The following is a 27,610-nucleotide window of genomic DNA, read 5'->3' on the forward strand; positions in this document are numbered from 1 at the left end:
GAGGATAAGGACAAGAAAAAGAGAGCCAAAAAAAAAAAGGCAGCGACGGGGGGGGGAAAAAGGTCGGAAGAACTAAGAAAGGGAAGCAGAGTGACTGAGACGGGGAGAGGAAAGGAGGATGGAGCCCCTCAGTGCCCGTGGCCTGCCCCGGCTCTCCTGGATCGACACCCTCTACAGCAGTACGTATCCCGTCCAGCCGTCTGTTCGCTCCTCACCGCACAATCGCTTCCCGTTTGTCTGTGCGCTCGTCTTTACCTCGAACCATTTTACCCAGCACCCCCTCCTTCTCCATCTCCATCTCGCGGGCTGCCTGTTCGCGTTACAAACGGAGCTACATGAACAACAGGGGAACACACTTTGCGTTTACTCAGGACTTCCAATTAGCCTGCATCAGCGTGGCTGTCCATAACAAGACATTTAACCCGCCCCCTCATTTCATTCCCCCATTGTGGTAACAACTTGTGTCTGCTGTTGTGAGGGTCAGTGGGCACAGAAGCAAGGGGAAAGCCTGGAGAAACCCCGGTGAGGGAGAGTGAGTCATGCTTACTACCGGGAGAGAGCACTTTATGTTCCATCCTATCGAGGACACAAACTGCCTGATGTTGAATTTTTAATCCGCTCTTTGTTGTGGTCTTCGTGCTCTGCTGGGGTCACGGTCTGACATGTCGTACTGTACGCCGCCGGGTCACTGTGGCGCGGTTTTCCGGTCAGGTGTTAGCAGCGCTGTCAGGTTACGAAACAACTAGGGGTTTGGAAAAATCCCCATTGCTTTCCTTTTTTTTTTTTTTTTTTAAATGACCCAGATTTCATTTATTTTCCAACTGTGTTTATTAGTGCAACTTTTCCTCCAAAATAAATATTTTCAGGCGGATGATTTACATAGATCAGAATACGAACAATGGTTTTTCATGCGTTAATTCAGCGTACACCGCTCTGCCAGCCCTCGCACACGTCACGTCATGTGCAGCTGTGATTCTCCCTTCGTGCCTCCGTTGAGATGCTGCGTGTTTGTGTTGGCAATTTCGGGCACATGACACAGCCTTTTGGGATTAACTCTGCTGTGTCAGCACTGTTGCCATGCCTTCATCTGCAGAGCGGGAGTGAATAGGAGAGGAAGAGGGGGACTGGGTAGTGGTTGTTTTGGGATTCAGAGAGACAGAAACCCAATGTTCAAGCTGTCAGAAGTGTGGGCAGCTGTTACTCTAGTTCACAAAGACACAGGAGGGATGATGTAATGATGACACTGTGCAGTCATCTGCGTGTTAGTAATCAACATAAGTGTCTGATTCAGAACATTATTATATCTGTAAGATTGTGGCTTGTAGTATATTTTTGCTGAATGAGGTGTCGAAATGAATAATTTGCCAAGAAGAAACATGTGATTGTGGCGGGACAGTCGAGCCACACATTGTATGGTGGTGATTGGATGTTTTAAAGGAATAGCTCGACCAGTTGGCTTCCCTCAGAGAGTTGCACGAGGAGGTTGATACCATCCTCACGTCTTTACGAAGCAGTGATTAGCCTTAGCGTAGCATAAAGATGGATAACGGAATTTGCCCGCCGGAAACCATGTTAACGCTACATGTGTACATGTGGATAAAAACTAATGAAACAGTCTGTTAGATAACGGTGTAATAGCTCGCGTAGCCAACCGCCGCTGCTAGCTGACTGCCTTCATTGGTCACGTGACCCCTCGTCTTGCAGGTTGTCAGAGTCTCCTCTTTCTGTCTTTATGCTAACTAAGCTAAGCTAATCCCCTACTGACTCTCGCCTCATATTGAGCTCACAGAAATCTAACTCCCGACGTGTGTGAATCAGAGCCTTTTTCCAAGATGTCAAACTATTTCTTCAAAGCGTCGGGACTCTTTTCTTTTATAACGTTTTATGATAGTGGCCTTTTCATCAAAGACCATTATTCGCCGGTGACCGTGAATGCATCATAGAGCACACTGGATTATCTCTACACTGAATTCTCAGGGCATGCACTGGTCCACTTTTCGAAACTGGATCAGGTCATGTGTAACTGTATGGTAATGATTTCCTATCACCAGGGACTGTATGCTAGAGTCTGTGTACTACTTTCATATTGCTATTGAGTTGTACCATTGCTGTGAGCGGAAACTGAAAGCATCATACCATAAATAAAATTCAATTTATTTATGTGGCCCTTAAACACATTTAAAATTCGATGAGAGGCTGGATGTGTACAAGAGGAGACTATTAACATCACAACAGGCTCCATACAGGCTTCATGTGAGCTCTTCTAAGGGAAAAGGGCACAATCCTTTTATGCACCTGTCATTTCATCATCCTTTTGCTTTCCCACCATCTTTTTTCCTTTCACTTTTTGTGTGTGTGCATTGGATGGGTAAATGGGTACGTCAAGGACCGCTGAAGACGCTACCTCCCTCCACACAGGAGGATAAAAATACTCCGTCACCCTCGTGAGCTTTTTGAGGGCTACTTATCCCTCGGTACCACTACTCAGACCCTGAAACGGCCCATTCACCGGTTCACACACACACACACACAGCAGACCCACCCTTCCTCCAGTGGAGTCCAGTGTAATGTAGTGGATTACCAAACATGGGGCTGTAATTGCATTCTTTCTCTCCAGCCACTGTAACTGTGTTAATGGCTCAATGTTAAGCGGTGACCACACATCCTCCACTCGCTGAGTAAAGTGGGGGGAGTGGACGCTCCAAGCCCACAGCTGCCTCGGTCCCCAGGAGGCTGAAGTCTCTGCTCAGCCCGGCTCTTAGGCCGTCTCCTCCAGCTCGCGCTGCGTCTTCTCAATGCACCGCGTCGGTTGTACCGACGACAGTCTCGAAGGTCACAGAACGCATGCTCGTGCGTGCAAAAAAAAATGTATTTGTTTAAAAACAAAAAACAATGAGTGAGTTTAAAAAAATAAATAAAATTGACTGGCCCAGACCTCATCAGTCATCCTCTGCCCCATTTGTCCAGTCAGCAGCATAAGTGGTAGACTCCCAGGCGGCTATTAGTGTGTGTGTGTGTGTGTGTGTGTGTGTGTGTGTGTGTGTGTGTGTGTGTGTGTGTGTGTGTGTGTGTGTGTGTGTGTGTGTGTGTGTGTGTGTGTGTGTGTGTGTGCGGGTGTCTCTCGGTGTGTCAGTGTGTGTTTCAAATACTTCTTCCTCAAAACCTTCTTATTTTCCCTCTCATCCTCTGCCTTCCCACTTGTCTTGATCAAAGTAGTTCATCATTTTCTGAGTGTCTCACACAAAAGATTGATTTGTTTGTTTTTACCCATGATATGATTTTCGACAGTGCCATTGTCAGAGCCATTGTTTTCCGTCTTCATCCGTTGGCACTGTATCGTGTATCACACTGGTTGTGGTGCCTCCCTGTTTCTTCAGTGGTTTGGAATTGGCTTCAACAGCCGCTGTGTGTTTTCTGTGGCCTTCGCCGATGAAAACGTGATAATTTAGATGCATCACATTGACATGTTGGTCTAGTATTGGTCTTTTTTTCTCTAAAATATCAGATATGAAAAAGGTTGTTCTTAAACTACTGTAAGGGATTAGCCTCGTTACCCAGCAGTTTTGTCTAATTGGACCATGAATCGGACTCCAGACCTGAGACTCTTTGACACAGAACTTTCTCAGGCTGAGTGGGCGTCTGGATGGCTGTGAATAAAAGGGGAGACACGGATCAGAGAAAGGAAAGGCATGTAATAACAGTGGTCGGTGTTGAACATGAAATACAGCTCTTCGTAGGAACGTAGTGCTGGGGCCAAGTTGGCGTCGATAAGCTTGCTAATCTTCACATCAGCTGGCTAAATGACAATGCGTCTGGATTGTTGTCGCTAACGCGGATGTATGAGCGGTCCTAATTAATACGGATTGCGTCTCTCAAAAATGTTCTTTCTTAGTAACATATTTGATCATTTTCATTTCTCCTTTTATTTGCATGGAACAGTGAATTAATACATTATTATGTTACAGACTGACTTCTGACTCTGGCTGGCGGCGCCGTGATCTTCAGAGAATTAGCCATTCAATGCCATGTGACGCTAAAGCAACATCAAATGACCGCCAGATTATGCAAGAGGCAGAATATGGCCGTTTTGGCATGGCAGAGCCGGGGTGGCACGTGCGCAGAGACATGCTCGTGCATGTATATGTCAAAACGATTTTCCCTAATCCGAGTCAGCAAGGGAGGCTTGAAAATATGTGCTGCGCAGAGATGTGAGAGCGAGAGAGAGAGAGAGAGAAAGAGAGAGAGAGCATTAAAGACAAAATACAGCCTCTTTTCTGTACATCCTGTCAGTGTGTTGCGCATCACTGGAGTTGAGCCAAGCCATGCTAAAGTACCACTGTGGGAGTGAGGGCGGGCCATTTAGCAGGATGGAAAGAGTTAATATGTGCTACTTTCCTCCGCCAGTGCAGCAGATAGTAATATGGAACAACATGTTTTTGTTGACAAGTAATCTTCTCTCTGTCCTGGTGCCATCCAACTAGTGTGCACTAATCATAAACTGTCGGAAAAACATAAATGTAGTGTGGATGACTCATAGGTCTCAGGAAATCCAGATCCTTGTTGGAGTCGATTGGGGACAAACAAGTGTGAGATACCTGTCAATCAAGACAAACATGCCTCCAAACAAATGTTCCTTGATGGTCTCGTTGGAAAAATACATTTCATCGGTTATTAAAACCTTGTGAAAAAAACAAAACACAATTTAGAGGCACTTTGATTGCTTCATCATGAGACACACTGGCTCCACCACTCATCCATGTCTATTACTGTTAAAGCGGAGATTTTCCAGCGTTCAAAATTGTTTTAATGTGACAGTTAGGGCTTGAGGCTCCTTGATTTATAAAAAAAATGATTAAGTGGGATTTGTATGCAGAGTCGATTGCATCAATGGAAGTGAAACGGATGCGAACAATCTTCTGGTTATGCCTCCGCATTTCACTACACAGTGGCTGTCAACTGTTCTGGGTCTCCTCTGCAGCTGTGATGGATGGAGAGTCATCACTGCTGGCTGTAGCTGCTCCTTCAAGCCAGTCCCAGTTCTGTCTTTAAGTGTTTAATGGTGGTTATTTGGCTGTCGCGTGGCCTGCTTCAGCAAACAAGGGCACGGCAGAGCGATTCTGGAGGGCTTCCCAGCAGAGTGTCATTGGGGAGTTTCATACAACGAGGGATGTCTCATTTATCACACCCGACAAAATCTATTCCGACCAAAACCACCCACCCTCTCTCTGTTTGAGTAGCCAGTGGCTGCATGCTCAGCTCTAGCAGAAACATGTCCAGCTTGCAACACGAGCCAAAAAGTCCACGGGAACCGCTGTTGAATGTTTGTTACCGGGTCAGAAGGTTGTATTTACTCCACTGGAGCAGACGGAACAAATGTTATTGAAATGGTGCCGCCACGAGGACAATAATGAATTGAGACTAACCATTAACTGGGCTCCAAAACCCGGGACCTCTTCAGTTGCTAAATGCTGAAGCTATGTCATTATTAACTGTGGCACAGTCACTATAAAATAGCCACTCATGTAGGAATGAAATGTGTGATTTGTAAGGTAATATGTGCTGTATGTCAAGTGTTGAATGTAAAAGTGCCTCCATTATGCTGATCAATAGATGAAGCTGTTCCCTTCTGTACTGTAGCTATAGAAACGGACATTTAAATCTGTTCACACACACACACACACTAAGTCAGCCCACAGCAGTCGTGTTATGTAATACCGTCCTCTCTCCTGCCTCTTCCATGCCATGCCTCTCTGCTTTTGTGTTCCAGCATCTTTCTCCAGCAAAGGGGTTCGTGCTTCTGTAATCGGTTTCATGTTCACTTCTCCAAAACAGCCAGCGAGCAGTTGTGCGACGCCGCTGAGGGAGAATCAAACGCTCCCTGCTTTGAGTATTTAACACAGAGAGAGAGAGAGAGACTGGAAGTACGGATGGCAAAGTAAACGGCTTAACTGGTGATCTCGTCCTGCAGTAATAACCCACACGTATCAACAGAAACCACCCCATTAAAGATAGTATTTACCACTGTACCGTAGGCATTATTTAAGAGGATTCGGAAGATGGTACACCAGTTTCTCGTGGTTCCGAGTGAATGAGTGAGCGCAGCTGAAGATCCGGCACTAAGTCATGACACTGTCCCTCTCTGTGCCACGGCCGCCTGGGTTCAGTCAATGACGACCTTGTGAATAATAGATGAAGCTTCTGGCTCAGCGGAGTATGTTGTTGTGGCTCTTTCACACGCCGCACTTCAGCCGGAGCGACGACCTCGTGTTATTCTGCGGCCAAACGATTTTCTGACCAACGTTGCAGTTTGTACAGGAAGCGCGACTATTTTGAGGCTGCGTAGCATTGCTTCTGACTTGTGTGATCAATGCGTTTTCCAGTAACTCACTCGATGTATTGAAAGAAGATGGATGACATCATTCTCAACATATTGGTAATCCAACAAAAATATTCCACTTGTATTTAAACAGCCGTAACACTTTCTTAGGGTGATTACATCCTGAATTATGACGACAGACCTCAATAGAAGGTTTGAATGTTGACACTGGGTACAGCCCTACCTGTGTCTCCATATTCCTTTTTAAATATTGAGCATCTAGGGGATCTTTCAAATATTTTTCTTGGCACAAATAGGCTCAATAAGTACGCTTTATTTAGACCCTGCTGCGTCTGAAAATGATACGGTGTCATTAGCTGGATCGTTTGCATCGACAAAAACTCTCTAAACACTAAATTGTCTTTTTGTGTTTTTATTTATTTAAACACTAAAAGACAATTCATATATCACAGGACACATACATTCTTGAGGAAGCATCTTTTGAGCGCACACACACACACACACACACACACACACACACACACACACACACACACACACACACACAGTACAGTCTAGCACAGTAAATAATACAGACAACACATGGCTATGTTTGTGTTTTGTTGACCCCGAATCAACCACTCAGTCAGTGTTTTGCTTAGAAATGAAAGAATATATGTAAACGGGGTCAACGTGGGAGCGTGGGCTCCGCGATCTGACTAGAATACCAACAATAGCAGCGCCCGCTGGGCTCTCCTTTCCATGGCAAATGTTGTGCCGTCTTCAAGTGGGTGAAAATCTGAGCATCCTTTGTTGTGCATGATGTTAGAGGGTGTGTCATATGTCTGAGTGTGTTTGTGTTCTGCGAGTCTGTGGGGACCTTTACCATGTCCTCAGGGGCGAGAGCGGTGTGTGTGTGTGGTATGTTACTATGGACAGCAGTCATCCTGAGGGGCTATGGTAACCACCAACCCTCTTCTCCTTCTTCTGCCACCCTTCCCCTCAGCCAATCGGCACAGACTAACACCACTATTGCCGGCCAATGGTGCGGCTGCCGTGTTTACGTGCTCCCGGAAGGCAAGGGCCGCGATTAAGCATTCAGGCTAGTCGAGCGGAAGAGAAGAGAGGCGAGAGGGGGATGAAAAAGTGGGGAGTATATTGTGGGGGCGGGGGGAAGACAGGAAAGGGAGATGAGGCCATTATGAGTTGAGAGGGTTGATGGATGCACTCGAGCAACGGCCAGTCTCTCGCCGACAGACTCAGGTGAACGAACGCATACAGGTCGTATATCGCCTCAGGTTTCCTTAAATGGACTTGCTGAATCTGAAATCGTGGGTGTAAATCTTGACTCTATAAATGTTTGTTCGCAGACCGTATTAGAAGCTGTCACACCAAGAAGCCATCAACCTGCAGGTATGCCGCTCTCTCGCTCTCCCTTTGTGCGCGTATATGTTTTCACCCATGTGCTTTTGTGTGGGAATCATTAAAGATTGATGGTCCCTGTCAGGGTTTGGCGCTCTGGTCTCAGTAGGTCGTCTTTCCGCTGGGATCGAAATGGATGTTCATATACAGCCTGGTTTTACTTTGACATTATAAGAGACTCTCAATGAGAGAGGGAAGAAAAAGAGAAGAAATGGAAACGTCCGTGCAGGTGGAAGGGTTGGTCCATCTTTCTAAGGGACGTTTCAGGCGAGGCGGTGGGACGTGGTTTCAACCAAATCACAGATGCAAATTAGTCTGGAGCCTTTGAGTTAATATTCGATTTATCAAAGTCATAAGCGTCGACCAAAAGGCCTCTGGGCGCAATTGGATAGACAATTGGTCAAAGGGCAACAAAACGTGTGACGTAGCAGCATTTCCTTATTTTGATAGCAAAATGAAAGGTGGGGCGCAGCTCTATTAGCATCATGTCTTCAAACAAGTTCTAACAAGTCTACTTGTGCTGCAGAGAGGAAGAGGAAGCAGCAAGAAGAAGAAAAGATAGCGTGGGGAAATGTCCAGGGGATGCTCGAGTGAGCTCGTAACCTATACAGTGTAATGGACTGGTTGAAAGCTCGCAGTGAGAGTGAGTGGTAGCAGAGAGAAATATGCGCTTGTCCTCCCTCTGTAAATGTAAGGGATACTTAATTAACTTTATTTATTAATGTGTGTCCACTGTTGTTTTGCTCTCTCTCTCTCCCTTCAATATAAATAGGATGCTGGCACCACTATAGACTGGGAGGCCATCTTATAAACAGCTGTCCACTTTTTATTCACCACTTAACTTTGACCTTTTGTCGACGGACTAAACTCAAAATCAATGGAGTGATATCCATAAGGTCGTGTGTGTGTGTGTGTGTGTGTGTGTGTGTGTGTGTGTGTGTGTGTGTGTGGGTAGGTGTGTGGTTAGCGTGAGAGGAGAACGGTGAAGCATCACTGGGCGAGTCTGCAAAACTCTGCAGAACCAGCAGGTGCTCCTCTTTTATAACTGCACTCTGCCATCAGTGCTCTATGGGGACAGAGGATCTGCTGCAACATGGGATTGTTTTCAGTTCTCTTTTTCTGAATGGACATATTTGTCCTCTCTGTTTTTCTTTCTAGTCTCGTTGACTGACAAATGTCTTTTTAAAAATGTGCAGTTATTCCAATTGTGTCCTCAGATGGTTTTATTTGACGCCACCAGAGTGTTCTGTTTACCCTGGCGGCCTCTGGTTGCAGATGCAGTATGCGTTTGGCCCCAGATTTTTTCTTTTTTTTAAAGCCTGTAAGTAAAAAAAGAAGTGCGCACATATCTGGCTTTGTATGGTGCAATCCTGTGCAATAGTTTTTCATGCGGGCCGGTATATGCGCACTCTGATGTGGCAGACCGTCAGCAGATTTACACTTCACGATGACATCATTCAACAGCACCTTTTCCACGACTGTTTTGGGGCCCATGTTCTCAATGAGCCAAGAAATGTCTCTGAAAACTGCCTTAAAAAATGTCCCCCGCATGCGGCTTAAATGGATCATGAAAATGTCCCCGTTCGTGGTGAGCTTTAGCAGAAGGTTTTAAGTGTTCTCACTGCCAATTTCTTCTTTGTCTCCATCTTTTCCGTCCTCACTTAGACCCCCCCGTAGGAGAGGGTCTTCGAGAATCGCCCCTCAATGGCGTTATTGAGACATGGATCAGACCGTGCGCCGCTCTGCTCTTCTGACACCTGCAGTGCATCAGACCCATTGCCTCTAATCTGCATCATATCCTCCTAATTGGGGAGCGCAACAAAAAAGAGCTGCAGTCCCCGGCAGGGTTGCCGCGGGGGCAACAAGCCGCTCGCATTTTTTACTAGCTTCCCCCACTGAAGCTCTTCTTGTTTCACCGCACGGCATAGAGACACTTTCCACGAGCACGGGCCTGCATGAACCAGACAGCCACACACGGCCACGGCTCCGGGCCCCCGTGTTCAACCGGGGTCGCCTTAATCTATGGACGCAGTGGGTTGCATCCAACCGGTCCGAGCCGTGGGGATTTCAGGCCAGCTAATTACAATGTGTAGTGGCTGGCTGCCATGGTAACATGTTGGTTGGGTGGGGGGGGTATTGAATCTCTCGCTGCCTACAGGCATATGGCGCGTGAAGATATGCAGCTGCAGTGTAGCCGTCATTCACATGAGGCATAAAAAGGGACAATGCCGTCTCTTCTCTGGCGGGGATGTGCGGCTGTAGAGCGGCTCATGAATGCATATGCAGCGTAAAATATTTAAAATCTGTCTGCCTGCATTTCATGCTGTTGTTGTTTTTGATAGTGGATTGGCAGCTTTCCTGTCGTCTCCCATTAAAGCATACGTCTTTGGAGCCCCCACACACACACATACACTCTCAGCTTATTGACCTTTTCAAAGTGTGCTCTGCTTGTTTCCTGATCACAGTTGTCGGCTCTGTCCGAGGAGCTCCCGCCACATTATCGCCTTGATCAGGCTGGATAAGGCAAAGGGGGAACAAAGACCGTAAAGCTGAACTAAATGACTCACAGACTCTCAGACATCGGCATAGTTGGCAGCATTTAACATCAAGCTGGTACAAAGTCGTGGGGGCATGTCTTATTTGTTGGAACGGAAGGCGCGCACACACACACACTGAAATTTTGGGTGCGAATCACTAGAAAGGCCGTCGTTCTCTCTTTATCTCAGGCAGTCACGTAATCTGCGGATCGTGTCTGTATAATAGAAAGAGAGTAAGCTCAATAAAGAGAGTATATGAATGAATACCTCTGGAGGTAAATCAGTATTCATAAGTGGTATAATTGGATTATACTTATTCCCTAAGTGATCTGAATGAATTCAATAGAATTCAGTCACAGGCTCATTTCCCTCTATATATATCAAGGTGTGATGAAGGTGACATTCCCAACTCTCAGTAACATGTATTCACTGCTCTCTTTTCTGCGCTTATGTGAAATTCATGCAGTTGGCAGTAGTTATTTTTAGAGCATTAAGCGCTGAAAGCTCCCCGCTTGCCTCCAGCATTGCCGACATCATTAGTATGCGCTGCATGTACCTACCGTTCTCTGGTGATCATCAGTTTCATCACGCGGCTCAAGTGAAGCAGATCCTCGTTAATCACAGTTAAAATAAGTTTTTCCGTGGACTCTTAAACAAATTTAATAAAGCATGAAGGTTTGTTTTGACGCTTTGGGACCTTTTATGGTTGTGTTTCTTGGAAAACTTGCTCCAAACTAGGATGCCGCATCTTGAAATGTCTTCACCACTAATGTCCCACAAAACGTTCGAGTGGTGGTGCAGAGAGAGCCCTGCAAACTGCCTTTTTAAAAGCTGATATTTTATTAAAATACTCGCTGCTTAGCCAGCCAGCTGCGGTCCCAGTGTCCCAGTGAACCCAAGTGGTTCAGAGAAAGCCTCTCACCCCTCACCATAGCGTTGTAGCAGTACAGTGGCCTATTGTGCGACGTGCGCACGGACAAAATGTTTCTCCATCGACGCTAATGGAGTCCATGTCAGACAAGATTCCAATTTAAGGCTCAAACAGCAGGCTAGATTCAAAGCTGTCATTGTGCAGCGAGACTTCCCTCTGAACACCTGCCGTGTGCATGTGTGTGTGCGTGTGTGGAAGGTGTGTGTGTCTGCATATTGATCCCTACCTAAGCCGGCTTGCTCACAGTTGTGACGGCTCCCGGGTGGAGAAGCAGCGCGCGGTAAAGAACACAGTCGGCTGCTGCACATCTGCTTCTCTGGCTATAGCGGCTGTTTGTTTTGTAACAGAAATCGTATAAAGAGAAAGTCCTCTGAGCACCCGGTGATTATTGGGACTCTGGTTCGCGGATATAAAAAAAACAAAGAATCCATTAAAAGCTAACCGAAGCAGCAATTCTAATTAAAATAATTTCATTTCACAGGGTTCGAATCTGTCTTCAGAGTTTACGAGTAGCTTAAGCTGCAGTCGCAGCAGCTGGCCAATTCTGTATTTTCCAATTTGAATATAAAAAAAAAAAAAACGCGCATGTTCATTTTATAGCTTTTTTTTATTCTTCTTCCTTCGCAAACGGTGAAATGAAATTGGTTTCCAGTGATGCTATATTCCCGCTGGTTCCGTCCTCGAGAGTCTCACGTCATGTTCGCTGTCGCTGAGATACTTCACGTTCATGATGAGTGGACTACCGGGTCCAGGGCTGTAAAGATAGACCTTCATAAAGGCTTTTAATTTCCCCGGCGTCGCTTCCTGATTGATGACTGCAGGACAGGGAGGTGTGAGAGTCTACATGTACTGTGTCAACACACACACACACACAAACAAACAATGACCCACACATCCGTCAAACCACTGATGTGCTGACATGCTGTCATGACTCCCCGGGGCCAGGAGGACTAGTTGCTGAGGGGGACACTCCAGGAGGCAACACTCTTGTTCTCTCTTGTTTTGTTAGGTTTTTCCTCTCCCGTCTTTTTATCTGGTCTCGGGAGAATTGGATCCGCTACGGTTGAGCTCGCTTGAATCTTTTGAGAGCGGCAACTGAGAAGACGGAGAGGAAAATCTCGTCAACAACCCAGAAAACACACACACGTGAACACATACGGTACACAGTAAAGACAGTACAATAATAAACATGTACAGACATGTTGAGGCTCTCACACACACACACACACACACATGTTCTATTAAAGGCCTCCTTAAAGAAACACAGCGCCTGCTTGTGAACACACACCTCTACTGTAATAATGTGTGTGTGTTCAGCATGCAGGGCTGCTTGCTTTCTTGGTGCCCACAGTGTTCTATGCTGCAGGGCATGATGTAATCCCCTCTCCTGCTTCCATGAAAAAAAATATAAAAAATGCTGAGCAAGGCAGCAAACATCACTGATTGAATTCTCACACTGCAGCAGCATCTTTATTAGTCTGCATCTTTTGCTCAGCCGGCCCAAAAGCTCCTACAGATGGACACGGGAGGGATCTGGGCGCATGATGGCGGACAGTAGATCCATATGGCAGCTTCTCTGATCAGTGTATTCTTTATGACCGTCGAGTTTGAAACGTTTCCCTCGCCTTTCCGATACAAATACTGCCGTTTTTCCCAGAAGCAGGAAAGCGTCTGTGAGGCTGCACGTCATGGCCTTCGCCGAGGAAACGAGGGCCGGTGATTGAGAGTGGCAGGTGGAGTTAGAGCCGTCCGTCAGGAGAGGTTAGCCGTGAGACTAATGCGAGCCGACATTGGGCGGAGGTCATCGTGTGCATGTGAGAGAGACGGTTGTTCAAATATATTTGAGCTCGCCTGCAGTCATGGCGGCCAACCACCACACACCACAGCACTTATTCTCAGGTGAACATCTGGATCCGTCTGGTCTCTCTGCTGCCCAAAATCTAATAATGGCTTCTTGTGTATTGACGAAATGCTCTTCCTCATGTGTTCGTCGGTCAAAAGATGCTCTCCGAACAGCAGCTCTCCTTTCAGCCCTTCACCTCTAACGTCTTTAAAGGACCACATAGGAGAATTTTGTATGTTTTATCCCTTTAACCACAAATAACGTTAATTTTACTTTCAACCATTATCCAAAGCATATCACGAGTTATTCTCTTTATTTAGGGAGGCTTTCAGACAGGGACTGCACATAATTATTGCAAGTACTTGCTTGTCTCAGACGATCTATCTCTGAGAGTTGTTGCGTTCATATTTGCATTTCAATTAAAGAGGTAATTGTTCAGCAGCTCCCCCTCAAATGTCACATTTCGGGGCTTCCTTGAATGCATCAGGGAATAACTCCGTCCTATATGGAAATAATGAACGGCGTCAGAGATGGATGAGTTCTGAAAAGCCTCCTTTTATTTAAGGCCCGGGCTTATGTTTTATTGCTCCGGAGTACGTCACCAGCATTTCGACAGTTTAATAATTTCTCCGATTTGTTTCTCTGTGTTGACTTTGATCCCTTGAACTTGTTGCTCTGAAACTGCTGAGGTAGATTTCCACTCGCACTCTGCCACATAGACTCATGCAGTCAGTGAAGTGAGCAATTCTGCAATGGCAGATCTGTGTGTGTTTATTTACCCCGTTTGAAAGCGTTTCCGGCGCAAGCTGTTCCTTATTAACTGGCGCCTCATTGATCTCACCCCATCAACACACTCAGAGCCTATGAGTAATTGTGTAGAGCATGTTTCTGTGATGTGAGAGAGTGCGTCTCTGCGTCTCATGGGCAGCACTAATTTCCCTGAGCAGTATGTGGAGCACAAAGTAGGTCCAGAGAGAGAACAGCATCAAAAACATGTGTTTGCTTTTAAGAGAGGTGCGAGGAAAAATCCACCCCCGAAACTTCTATAATCTTGGTGATGAATTTGTAATTTCTGCATCTGTTTTGTTTGTTTGTGGGTTTTTGTTTTTATTTTAATCCCGTTCCCGTGAGTAACTGGCCATGTGGAGATTACGTTACGTCACAGGTTTCAGAACGTGACCTTTTCAGTATTTCAGTATTTAATACAACGGCGGAAATGTCAGTTTTCGCAGTAAATCCCTCAGAATCAATCTCTGTGTTTACGCTGACAATTCCACAATCCACAGCAGTGGAGCTACAAATGTCTCAGTAGCCCAGAATGCAATGCAGTAGGGGGGTGGATGTGCTGCAGAAGCTTGTTTTCTCTTAAATGTTCATCATGTCCAATGGTATTTTCTTCAATAGCCCAGAAGAGAACAAATCCTCTTTTGTGTTAAGCTGTTTCACAACACACACAAAAAACAGTTCTTAAAAACACAATCGGTTTAAGTTGATGTTACGGGGACAGATGCAGATCCCACCTGTCCTGATGCCATAAGAGATGCTTCTAGTGCTACGGTCTGTATGTACTGTGAGAGTTTTCCTAATATTTAGATGATGTGATTTGTAGTCTAGTGTTGGCACTTCAGCACATCTGCAGCGGGGTCGAACCCTCCTCGACATTACATTTAAATCTAAACGTTTGCGTTGAACGGCGTGGGTCTCCTCTCACTGAAGGGACATGTTTTCCTGCATTCAAAGTGCCTGTCGGGTCAGCCATGTTTGTTAGATACTGACCCCTTGTAAATTCACTCAACATTACCTTTTTTTTAATGGTTAACAAGGGAAACCTTTTAAAGTTATGTTCACCTCTGCGGCTCCATCTAAAGTGCAGCTCTACTACAGCTGGCATAAGGTAAACAGTCGCATGTTCTCTCAGTGATGAGAACGCACGTCTCCTTTTTTTTTAAATTCAACAAACGGTGTAACTTTTACAATCACAAATGAGTCTGTGGTTGTAGGATGTAGGCTCGAAAAGAGAAACCCGTTGATGCATACAGTACACTTTGGGCGGTGTTTATTGCTTCCTCTCGGGCTGCGACCGTCTTTCAATGGGGCATTGTGGCTCTAATTTTAATAAAGCCCTATCTGAAAAGGAAGTGCTCAACAGGGAGCAGCTCCAAAAAACATTGTTACAAGTCGCTCTTGTTGTCCGCACCGCTGAGTGGACTTTTTAAAGTCGCAGAAGAAGCCGAAGAAGCTTAGTCTCCGTGGGGGGAATTCAGCCTCGCTGCTTTGGTGCCATGGACGACGACCGGTGAAGGAGCTCCGTGCAGACGCACTCGCCTACGCAGTCATGAATTTTTTCATGGAGGCCTCGTGCTCCATTCGTTCTCTCTTCTCCAGCGGTAGGTGTGTGTGTGTGTGTGTGTGTGTGTGTGTGTGTGTGTGTGTGTCTGTGTCCGTCAACAAGTGGCTTGCCAGGCCGAGGTTGTATTGATTTCTCAATAGGGTCTTCCTCCTCTGCAAGTCGATCCTGTTACTCGCTTTTATCTCTCATTGCGTGTCATGTTGTGCTCGTCCCCGTTCAAGCCCTGTCTAATGTGTGTTTGGGGAGTGGGTGGGCCGCTCTATTGAACAGCCTATGGCGAGGCTGAAGAATCCCTCTCCCTGGACTGAGCGGCATTGATTACTATTATTTTCTTCTGTTTGTCACGCACGGGGATTGTCAGGGTGCATTAGCCGACTGAGGCGGTTGACATTTCGGGCTGTCAGAGGCCGAGCAGATAACTGTGACTGTGGATACTGTGTTATGTATTTTTTTAGCATTTGCATCTTGTCTGGGAAAACCTGTCTTGCTGTACCAAGGTCCCAAAATGATTCACAGCATAGGAAACCACATTATTATAATGCCCCATATTTGTGCAAAAGGAAGACTCTCAATCATGAATTAGTTCTGAATTCTAAACAATAAGCTAGTTAACCTGAATTATATAATTTTCTCCTTCTCTATGTCGCTCTCTTCCTCTTTGTTATCTGATGGCTCGTTCAGTGAAGCCCAATGAAATCTGCAGAAGTGTACTGCTTATTTGACTCCAAAGAGGAAGCACATTTGTGACTAGAATTTCACCTGTTTCTTTTATAGCCCATGAGCCATAATTGTGTGTGTGTATCATTCTGCCTTGTATTGGCCGCCTTTTTAGTTTGAAACTGATGTTTTACTCAACCTTTTGTTGTGGCTGTTTTTTTTCCTCGATCTTGTCCGATCTCGTCCGATCTTGTCCGAGCAGCCAGTGGAAAGAGACATTTTCACAATAAGCCTGTTTCTCTTGTCTCTGCTCCTCCCTCCCTCTGAGTCTCGGTCTTGAGGCGACTGTAAGTTACCTAGAAGGACAACACTTGTTTGTGTTTGTGTTTGTGTGTGTGTGTGTGTGTGTGTGTGTGTGTGTGTGTGCGCACTGTAGGCTGCGCATGGGTCGGTTTCTCTGCTTTGTCCTTCGATGTTCCAATTCTGTCTTCGGTGACGGACTGGCTCTCTGCTCTGGACACCTCATTTCTGAATGATTCCTGCTGCCTATTGATGTTTCTGTAAATAGAAAAGGGCTCATTGCCTACATCTTTTGTAAAAAAAACGAGGCAACAGACATCGGTGCTCGGTCTAGACGCCAGTGCCATGCTGAGTGCACCGTGCGAGTCTTTCTGTGCTGTCAATACATCTTCCCGGCTCACAGTTGAGTGGACAAATCATGGGCCGTGTGTTGGGAGGAAACGTGAGTGTTGCGGTGCTCTGTTGAGTTTTATAACATCAGGTAAATATCTTAACTAAGAACAGTTCTGTTTTATTTGCACACAAATATAACAGATTGTGACAAACTAGCATGTCAGGATGCCAGAAGGTGTGCAGAAGAGTCAGAGAGGGAACAGATGGAAGAGAGTGAGAAAACAAACAAACACACACAGATCTTCTCTACGGAACGATCACAGCGCAGTTGGAGTTGGACAAATGCCTTTACCTCAGTGTTTTAACCCCCCGTCTTAACCTCAGCGCCTCATGTTCTACTTGTGTCTTCTTGCAGCGCTTCGGCCCTCTGCCACTGTTTTCTGTGCATGCTTCACCGAGTCAGCTGACGGCCCCAGTGCACCATTTGCCCAACGGCTCCAAATAAACCATATGGTAGCTGTGACTCTCCACGGTCCACGTACATACTCACATGCGACCAACAGACGGAGGGGATTTTTTTATTATTATTTCTTTGATCGGCAGGTGGGCGGTCCTGCGGGTTACGTGCGTGTCGGAAGGTGACAGCCGTGTCCATCAACATTAGCTTGACAGCGCGTGTCATCCTATGCCCCGCCCCCCACTCCTCTCCAGCATATTCACGACTGCACGACCGGTGGATTCTCGCGCGTTTGTACTTTCTAAAGCGCTGCTTGAGCTCAGTGCAGTCAGAGAGGCTCACCTACACGCCTCCCACATACTTTGCCTTTGCAGCAGTGCGTTGGGCTTTTTCAACTGCTTTTTGTCAAAGTTACACAAGCTTTGGTGCATGCACTCCTGTTCTACTGGATCTTGCACAATCTGTAATAAGTGTGTAAACATACGCAAACATGTTTCATTACAGTATGTGTTTGGTTTTCATCATCGATGAGACGCACCTCTCCTCTCCAATAAGACATCAGATTCTTGAAAAGGCGTCAACCAAGCATTTTTATGTTTCACACAGGCTTTTTATATTTCCTCACGTCTTGTTGTTATTCCACTGTTTTCTTCACCGGTGTTTATTTGAAGGCAGGGCAGGAGTCGTTGCGTTGTCGGCGCTGTTCCCTTCCACTGGAGCTGCCACTGTTACTCAGGCCTGAACGCCAGCGTTGTCACTGGCCATGAATATCGACCTCAATACTGATACTAGGCCAAATGTATAAAAACCCAACGACTGAGATACGTAGGCACAAAGTTCAACTTAAAGGAAGAGAGTTACATGTGGAGTTTGCTGCTTTGTAGCAGCCTCAGCACAGGGGGTAGATTAGATGTCCATCTTTTAAAGAAGTATTCCACCGCTGGCCTTTTTACATGAAACTAGGCTGTCTGTGCGGTGAGAAGGGCTCACATATTTTTGAAATTGGTGCTACATGATCAGAGAAAAACTGAGAAAAAAGGGCTGTGGTATTCTATAGTTTGGCCAGTTTCATGTGGTGCTGTCAGCTTGTTGTTGAGCTTCACACCAGCTTCAACAATCCAATGTTTTTCTGTGTGATCGAAGAAGTTTAATATTCCTTTTAACTATTTGTTAATTTGTTAAACTGCGTGTATAAATTGTCCAGCTTTCACCCATCCTTTGTGTGTGTGTGTGTAGTCGTGCTACAATAAGTGGCGGTCGTGGCCTTCTTTCTTCTTTGTGGTGAACTGCTAATCGTCATTTCTCTCTGTCGCTCTGCCCTCCAGACTTCAACTACAACACAGATGGCTACGAGGGGGACGGAGCGGAGGACGGCAAGTCTCAGGACGGCTCGGAGACGCTGCCCTACATAGACGAATCGCCCACCATGTCGCCCCAGCTGTGCGCGCCGCAAGGGCCTGACGGAGAGGCGGTGTCCCCAACACCACCGGAGGGCCTGCTGGCAGGGGTGAGAGCACACACACACACACACACACACACACACACAAACACACACTTCCATGCGGAGGCAGGTACGAGCCAGTAGTCGTCTTCAACTTGGACACACAGCTTCGTATTACTAAATAATGGGACCGATGGAGCGAGGGGGCCGAGCAACGTAAATCACAAGCTGGATGCTTCAGGTTGTGATCGCAGGCAGATGACTGATTAGCTCAGGTGCAGTTCTCTTCCAGGCCAATTTCTGAAGGGGAGAATATGTGGAAAATCCTAAAAGACCTGAAGGTACAATCTGAAGTTATTAGACTGAATAACTGTGTTAATTGGTATAGCGGCTGTTTCTGTCATTCTTTGTTCTAGTATTCCACATAATAATATTTTTTTATCCAAAGTCCCATTATCCTTTACTTTTCTAATTAACATTCTTAACAGACATTTCTCAAATAGATTATTTTAAAGGATAGTTTCACGTTTTTTTCAAGCCTATCTTAATACTCACATGCCCATCTGTGCATTGGAAGAGTTCTTGGTCATCCTGTCATCAGCCTTCTTGTCCATTTCTGAAAAGCAAAGCCAATGCTGTGCCTTAAACTTGCATTCAGAGGCGGCGACTCTGGTTGCATACTAAAAAGAATGTAACCTGTTCGCCAGTGTCCCACCCAAAAGAGTCTTCAAAGCACTCCCTCCTCGACTGTATTATTCAAAACAGTTTTCCATGATGTTTTACATAATCATGTCTGGAACACAACGCAGTTAAAGCCGACTTGTCCCCAGCCACCGTTTGTCCTTGTAATAAGAAGGAAGGAGTAGGTTTCGTCCCGAAAGGTAGCCGGCGGATCCAGACCCGGTTTAATTGCTAGCGATTAGCCACAACGGCTGGACCGCCTGCAGCACACTGCAGGTGGTGCATTCACAGCAGCAGGAAGACGACCAGTGACCCAGATGGGGCTTGACAGCAGCAGCAGTCTGCCAATTTGTCTGTGAATGCAGAATTTATCTTATTTGTCCAGTGATGTGGTCCGTTTTGATTTAGATGTTCAGTTTATTACTGGCCACCCGCTGTGCATAATTGAGAAATTAGATACTGGAGGTGTTTTTTTTGTTTTTGTTTATTCCGCCACAGTGGCCATGTGAGAAAGAAGAGGCCTCCTCTGTTTGCTGCAGGGGATAGAAAACATCCCGCTTTCTGTGGATTTCCCAGGTTGAGTCCAACCAGACACCTGGCGTTTGGAAAAGCGGATGCAAAAAGCTCTCTCCAAATGGAAATACATCGGGTCGTTGTCATGACACAACCTTCTGACAGAGAGTGTAGCAATGAAGCCGTGATATAAAAACACAGACTGTTATGTAAGTGTTTTGATCTGCATATTGCAGCGTCCTGTTGTTTACTCATTCCCTCCTTCATTTCAGTAGGTCAGGGTTAAGCAGAGCTCTTTCCCTGCCTTGAAGGTGTGTGTGGGTGGGTGGGTGTGTGTGCGGATGTACTTGTGTGCGTGTACGTGTGTGTGTGTGTGTGTGACTGTGAGTCGGTGCTTCAGCACCTTAGGAGGCTCAGCTGGAGTCATGAAGAGAGAGAGAGAGACTTTCCCGCCACACAGCAGCTTTGACATGCAGCGCGATAACAACCTGAAAGAGTTGTGGCTCAGACTTTTGTGATGGGATTTACACTTTCACACTTCTCCATTCCACATTATTCAAAAATGGGACTTTTCCTGGTAAAAGACTCCCTCTCTTTTGACACCTTTTGTAGAAATGCCTCAGGATCACCTTTTCCATCCTGAATCTCGCAGCTCCCTCTTGCTCTGTTTGCTCTTTAGTCTGCCTGCTCTCTCCCATTGGCTCATTTTTTTTAATCTCTTCTCCAAGCAACTCTGTTATCACTGTATTTTCTTGGTAATGTAAATACAACGTGGCCTTGATCATTGACCTTCTTGTAGTGGTGATTTATGAATGATTAAGCTTATTGTTCTCTGGAATTCATTGCGAGTCTCTGAGCTGGGGCTCAGCTCCTGTAAGTACAAATGTGTCTCCATCTAGTGGACATGTGGGGTAAGAAGAGACGGGACATTTTCACATGAAGAAACCATTTATACAGTTGAAGGAATAGTTCAATGACTTGTTGCGAGAGGCTGGCTACAATTAATTATGCTTTATGGGAAATAATGTTCATGTTCAAATTATTTGATAACTTGGTTGCAAAAGGCATTTTTAGGTAGAAAACTGCATGTTGACTGCGATTTAAAAAGGCCAACCTTTTTTTTGTTTTCTTTTTTTTTTAAGCTCACAGGTCAGAGATTAAACAGAATCTGATTTATTACCAAAGTAGATTTTCACATTTAGTGAATTTGCTTTGATGTGTTTGTGCATAACGTAAACAAAAGATGCATTTAAATGACAAAATAAAAGTATTGCAAAAACAAAGAAACGATAAAGAAAATTATAGCCCAATTATATGCCCAATAATCATAAATAGAAAGAATAGAACACATGCAATAAAAATAGGAAGAAATATGGACAAGGAACATAAACATAGAATAGAAGAAAAATACAATAAATGTATAAATAAATACTATAAAAAGTGCAATAAATCCGAATACAAAATGGAAGAGCTGGGCAGTTTTTATTTTGGTGGTTTGGTTTCTGCAGAAATGTTCACAATGTTCGACTGTACAAGGTTCACAGTACGAAGTATAAACATAGCATTTTAATCCTTCCACCTTCAAGCACAAGAAAATCTAGATCTGAAGTTCTGGTTCCATATTCTGTATTTATTCACCCACTGACTACTGACCACTTGTAGCAAAGTGAGTCATTGTGTTTTTTTTGGTTGGAGGCTTCGCGTCAGACGCTGCAGCCACGTGGACTATAACAGTCTATTTCCACTGAAGTGGTCCACCTCCTCACCGCCTTGTTAACTCGGCCTTTCTTTCCGCTGAGTCTGCCCTTCATCTGCTGACATGGGAGAGCCAACGCTGACACCACCGTGCCAGGAATCAGGCATTCGGCGTTTGTAAATCACAAGCATGAGAGTTAAACTAACTCTGAGAGCTTTTTATTTGCTTTAGAACCATAGTGTCTCCACTGTTAACCTCCTTTTTAAAGGGGTTTCCTTGTTTGAATGGAGAGTCGAAGGATAGAGGGTGTTGCATGAGGCTACGCATAAAATAGACTTGACTACTTTTATGATTTTGTTTCTCTATTTTCTTTTTTTTATCCTCGTTATATTTATTATTTTGAGGTCTGACATTATTTTCTTTCCTCTTTCGCCACTAATAAGGGCTTGGATTGACCTTCTGGGCATCACTTTACTTCCTAAATCCTGTGCTTGTAAAATCAGTTTAGACCTGCATGTTCACAATACAGGCCCGGTGGTTTTGCAACCTGAGGAGCTCGCATAGATTTTTGCAAGATTAGTTTCTCGGAAATGGCCCGCTCAGATGATGTGTGGGGACACCCTGAAGAGCCAGCCGGAGAGACGGAGCACAATCTGGAGGGGAGGCTGACTTCCTGGAAAGTGGCATCTCGGGAGCAGGGGGGGGATATGAACTGCATCCATTCACGATTACACACGAGCTCATAGCTGAGTCATCACATCTTGATCGGGACTTGAAGTCAATCACTTCCTTTTGTAGCAGCCAGAGCTATTGATTTTCCTAGCCGCTCGTCTTGGTGCACACACGTGTCTTTTCCTTTTCTTTTTTTTCTTCTCCACACTATTTTTCCGTCCCGTGTTCGCCCAGTGAACTATGTGACCTGTAATTAGAATCAGCGGCACATTAGCCGGCCTCGGCTCCGCAGCCTCGGCTCTCAGCAGATCAATAAAGACACAATGGCCAGAGGGGGAGAAGGAGAGCGAACTCTTTCGCACTCAAGCGATGCGAGGGTGAGAGAGAGAGAGAGAGAGAGGGACTGTGTGTCCGAAGGAAGAGCCTCTTGGCTGAAGACATGCGGAAGAACAGCGGTGCAGGAGGGTGAAGCTGAGCGACTCTCCCGGTGAGGCGCAGACTGAAGTGCACACAGTCATCGAGGAAGTGGCTGGAGAGCGTGTGAGGGGAGGGGCGTGGAGGGGGGAGGGCAGACCTCATCGACCGAGGTGGAACAGCGGCACACGCACACACAGAGTACACACATGCACACTCGCACCAGGAAGCCCAGCAGAGGAAGGGGGTGGGGTTGTGTAGGCGGGGTCCTCTTTCTCTCTCTCTCTCTCTGTCGGCGTCCAGACGACTTGCTCTGAGGGGAAGACACTGTGTCCAGGCAGGCCCTGAAGAGAGGGAATCTCGGGCAGAAAGAGGAGAGGAAGGAAGGAAGGAAAGAAAGATAATCATGGAGGAGGACGAGGAGGAGGTGCTGTGCTACTTGGATAGGGTGCTGGAGGAGGAGATGGAGGAGGAGGAGGGGGTGTTTGATTATGGAGATGGGGAGCTGGATCCCATCACTTCGACACATAGACAGTTCAAGGTGAGACAGCGGCTGGACAGCTGGATGCAGGCGGATATACACACACTCGCACACATTGCACACTTCTGCGACTCACACCCTGACCGGACATGAACGCTCGGCTATATTTAGCAAAGTGGAAAGTCTTGCTGATGGTTTTTTTAGCTGCTGTGCTGCAAGAGTGTGTGTGTGTGAGAGAGAGTGTGTGAGAGTGTGAGTCAGCCATTGGTGTGACAGCGGGGCTTGAAGGGGCAGCTACTCTGGAGCACATGTCTTCTCACTCTGCTGGTTTTTTAAGAGTGGCTGGCCTGTTTCTCATAGTAACTTCTGTCTGCTAAGGTGTGTGTGTGTTTGTGTGTGTGTGTGTGTGTGTGTGTGTGTGTGTGTGTGTGTGTGTGTGTGTGTGTGTGTGTGTGTTTGTGTGTGTGTGTGTGTGTGTGCTCCTCCCACTAGATGAATTGACAAATAGCAGGGCTGCCTGCAGTGTGTTGTTCTCGGGTCATTCTTGATAGCAGCTCCTTTATCACACAGAATAAGAGCAGAGGGCACAGATACAATCATTTTAATAATTGAAAAAAACAAAAGCATACAGCTATTTTTTTTATTTTTTTTATGAAAAGCGTTACTGAAGAGTGCAGGAAACAGAAGCAGGTTGCCATGGAAAAAAAGTCCTTTCACCGCTCATGTATTTCTCATCCCTCTTGCCACACAGTAGCTCTTTTGTACAGCTGAGGGGAAATATTCCCACTGTTGGGGGAAAAAAGGAACAAATATTTCCCCTTTCCTGTTTTTTCTTTTTCATCTGGCTGTGACCTGTTTGTCACCGAAGGAGTTAAGCTCTTTCACGTCACCAACACATACTTCTTTACTTTGACGGGAAAATGCGTTTGCTCGGTCAAGAGTCGGGAAGAGTACACAGATCCGGCCTCGTGTCTCAGAAACCTTGTTAGGAGCAGGCCTGGGACGTCATTTCAACCAGAGCCCCACGACATTTATTAAAACAAAGTTGTCTGGAGATGTGGACACACGCATGTGGTTGGCAGTGCTTAAAATACATACGATGAGCCTGCAGCAGCACTCGCATATCAGAGAAGCAGCTCGGAGTCTCGAGAGGAAATGCAGCTCACTTCTAGTCCGGCTTTTGTGCTGTGTTTTAGTCAGAAGGGAGACTTTTCTTGAGCAATAAAACACTCTGAGACTCCATCTCATCGGCTCAAACCCTGCTCCAATACATGTGATGTTCTGATCACTGGAAATCAGAACATCACTGCAAATAATTAGAAGAGACACGATCTCTCCTTGTTTTTCTAATTCGTCACAGTGACTTCAGAGAACCATTCGCGTTCGAAGAGTTATCACAACATTTTGAATATGTGACTTTGACATTTCAAATTTTTGCATATTGTGTGTCGTGTGATTCACAGGTAAATATCTAAAAGTGGGATGAGGTCATGCCTGCTAGACCTCTGCTGTTCTCCAGCGAACTTATTTAAAACTTCAGTGTCAAAAGGTGGACGTCAGCGGCGATTGGGTTCATACAACAATGAGGTCATGGCTCCTTCCTCGTCTTGTCAGGCAGCGCTGGCAGTGCCGATATCATTTTAAGGATCTGGTCGTGTTAATAATTAATCTGCCTTTCTGCTCTCATAGCTGTTCTTTGACCTCCCTTTAAGTACATATGACACTTCAGCGTCACTCCGACTACAGTTCTTCACTTTCTTAGTGGAGGGAGGGCGGACGAGTGAATGACAGCCGGCTGATTCACTGTCGAGCTACTTCATATGCAGTTTCACTATGGAGGATTATTTAAATGAGAATTGCTTGTGTAGCTTTGGTCGACACATGTTTTAATATGCGTCATAAATCAAGTGTACCTGATTTGTTGAGGTTATATTTACACCACCGTGGGTTTCTGATGTTTACAGCATAGTGTGACTGACGCAGTAGGCGTTAATAAGTCATTGTTATTATTTATATCTATATCTTACATGGTGTGTAATCTAGTTGTTTATCAAAGGCTTGCTGACTAGAGGACATGGCACGAGTGAGGCTAAAACCAGTGAGTCCGTGTGCCGATCAGCGTACTTTAACACGGTTCATGTTCTTACATAAATTGAAGATGGATGTACCTTCATTTTCAGATAATTTTTTTCACTGTCTTCAGTATAATAATAAGCGTAAACATCGCTGATTACTCTCTTGGCTCTTTATCGACAGGTTTCTAATTGTATTTACATGAATGTGTTTCATTTGTCTTTTGATGTTTTATTTAAAGCTCTTTGAATTGCAATACAAATAAACTTGCCTTGCTAATTTCTGAACAACTAAAATATGGCCAAATAAGTAAGCAGTAAATCATTTGTACTTTTTAGGTACTTTTTAATCCATTATATACTTTGCTTTCTTTAGAACTGCAGTACCTTTAGACTCTTTTGACTTTATAAAAACATTGTGACGTGTATGGTCTATAGTTCCACCCAAAATAGATGAATTACCTCAGTTTAACCTTTCTAGCTCACTGCTTGCAGCTACATGTCTCACCTTTTTAATCCTTTGATGAATTCTCACGCCCACCAGTGTTTTCCCTCAGTAAAGGACTAAACGTTCTGTGCATCCTGTTTGGTTCTCGCTCCGTGATGTTTACCTGATGGGGTAACTGCAGTGGCATCATGCAGGAAATGAGCTTGAGTCACTGTGACGAAATTAATCCTGGATGCAAGTAGTTTACCAAAAAGATCCTCGTTTGTATTCAATGTATAACTACATGTGTAATTATTGCGTTATTACATTCAGGGTCTGTTTTTCTCCTGCAGGGAGACACAGAGAAAGGGCTGGAGATGAAGAAACTGGTGCTGTCTGGTTTCTTGGCCAGTGAGGAGATCTACATTAACCAGCTGGAGGCCCTGCTACTGGTGAGACACACACACACACACACACACACACACACACACACACACACACACACACACACACACACACAACTGCAACAACAACAAAAAGCCCACATTGTTATGAACTGGACAGTGCATGCAAATAAAACAGCTGGAGTGAAGATAATCTCTCTTTCCGACACTGATGGACGCATCAACTTGTTTTCGGGGTAAAAAGCGGCGTTGCAGTGTGAACTGCCGGAGCGTTATTAGGGGTTAGAGGTCAAACTGCTGTGTCATGCATCGTTCACAGTGTGCTTCCCCAATGCTCGGGCGCTTGATGTCATATCCTGCCGCTCTCAGCCACGTGACGGCCTTTGACCAACATCAAGTTAGTTTGACGTCACACTGTAAAGACTGTGCACGGACGGACCGTCACACACAACAGCTACACTACAACGCTGTAGTCAGTAGGCAAACTGATGTTTATTTAGTTTTTTTCATCCTGGATCCTATTTTGCCATTTTTGTGTCTAATCGGGACAACCATTCTTGACATTAGTCTAGCATAGATGGCGGACCCTGCCGCTAAACGTCTCGCCATCACTCAGGGAAACTCCTCGTTGTCACCATACGTCGACTAGTTGTTGTTATTAGTGTCTGACAACATTAACCAAATTGTTGAAATCAGCTAAATCGAACACAAAGCTTTCTGTACTCACTGACTCAAACCCACGTTTCCAGCCGCATGACCCATAACAAACATTTTATTTCTCTGTAGGGCCCTTTTCATAATGTTGTCAGACACTTACACTAACAGTCTGATCCGTGGCAAAAACAAGCACTCTTAGTGCACTTAAATTTATAGCGAGGCGCTGCCCCGAGCAATAACATTCCAGCCTGTTTAGCGGCTGCTGGACCAATCTAAAAAAAATCTCTCCATTAGTCCCATAAACATGAAAACATGGGAAAATGCAATTCAGGACACCCTTTTAATACCTGAGGAGGTAACTCATGGCAAGGAGCAAGGACAAATCCATTTTATGTAGCTTGCCGTTTCGGACACAAACTCTTAACAAACCACCTCACTGTGCTTCAAAGAGACAGAATAAATATAATTCTTCTCACCTGCCAGATAGCTTAAATTAAAGGTGTGATAGACCTCAAGAACTTTGGCATAATGTCTGTTTGGGAACATAACTTTTAGGTTTGAATATGAGCAAGAAGTGGATCTCTAGAAAGGTCCTTTCATTTCCTTTCCTCCTGGTTCATCAACATCTCATGTGTCAATAAACCAGATGATATAGATATGAGAAGGGGCTACAAGCCTCGAATATCACTGTGTTCAGGTGCTCTTATTTACAATATGTCAATAGCAATGACGCCACACACAAAATGAGCTGAGAATGAGCCATTTCTCATTTGCCTGTGACCACATACACTTTTATATACTCATACATCTGTTATTAGTAACTGTAGTAGATATTGACTTTGAGTAGATCTGTGGACGAGTAAATTGTCTGTTTTTAAACTTAAAGTATCATTTGGAACGACTAAAATGTCGTATTTGTGCAGCCTCCATAATCACATGACGTCGTCCTGTCAGTTAACATAGGGATGTGAATGGAGATAACACTGTTGTCAAACCTGATGGGGCT

The 27,610-nt window shown here is 45.3% G+C and overlaps 1 protein-coding gene across 2 annotated transcripts in view; it reads left to right on the forward strand.

Annotated features, from left to right (window-relative positions):
- The window catches only part of abr (ABR activator of RhoGEF and GTPase), a gene marked incomplete at its 5' end in the record, with an annotated part of 105,430 nt that overhangs the window by 15,863 nt on the left and 61,957 nt on the right, over positions 1-27,610 (forward strand). The window contains 3 exons of one of the 2 annotated variants that reach the window (XM_079214459.1): positions 119-179; positions 18,472-18,653; positions 25,897-25,995. In XM_079214459.1, coding sequence (XP_079070585.1) covers positions 119-179; positions 18,472-18,653; positions 25,897-25,995 — 342 coding nt within the window. Of the gene's footprint in view, positions 1-118; positions 180-18,471; positions 18,654-25,896; positions 25,996-27,610 lie in introns of those variants that run through there. The other variant, XM_079214458.1, reaches the window with a different exon arrangement.

The sequence above is a fragment of the Taurulus bubalis genome (genome assembly GCF_910589615.1).
Source record: "Taurulus bubalis genome assembly, chromosome: 2".
Lineage (NCBI taxonomy): Eukaryota > Metazoa > Chordata > Actinopteri > Perciformes > Cottidae > Taurulus > Taurulus bubalis.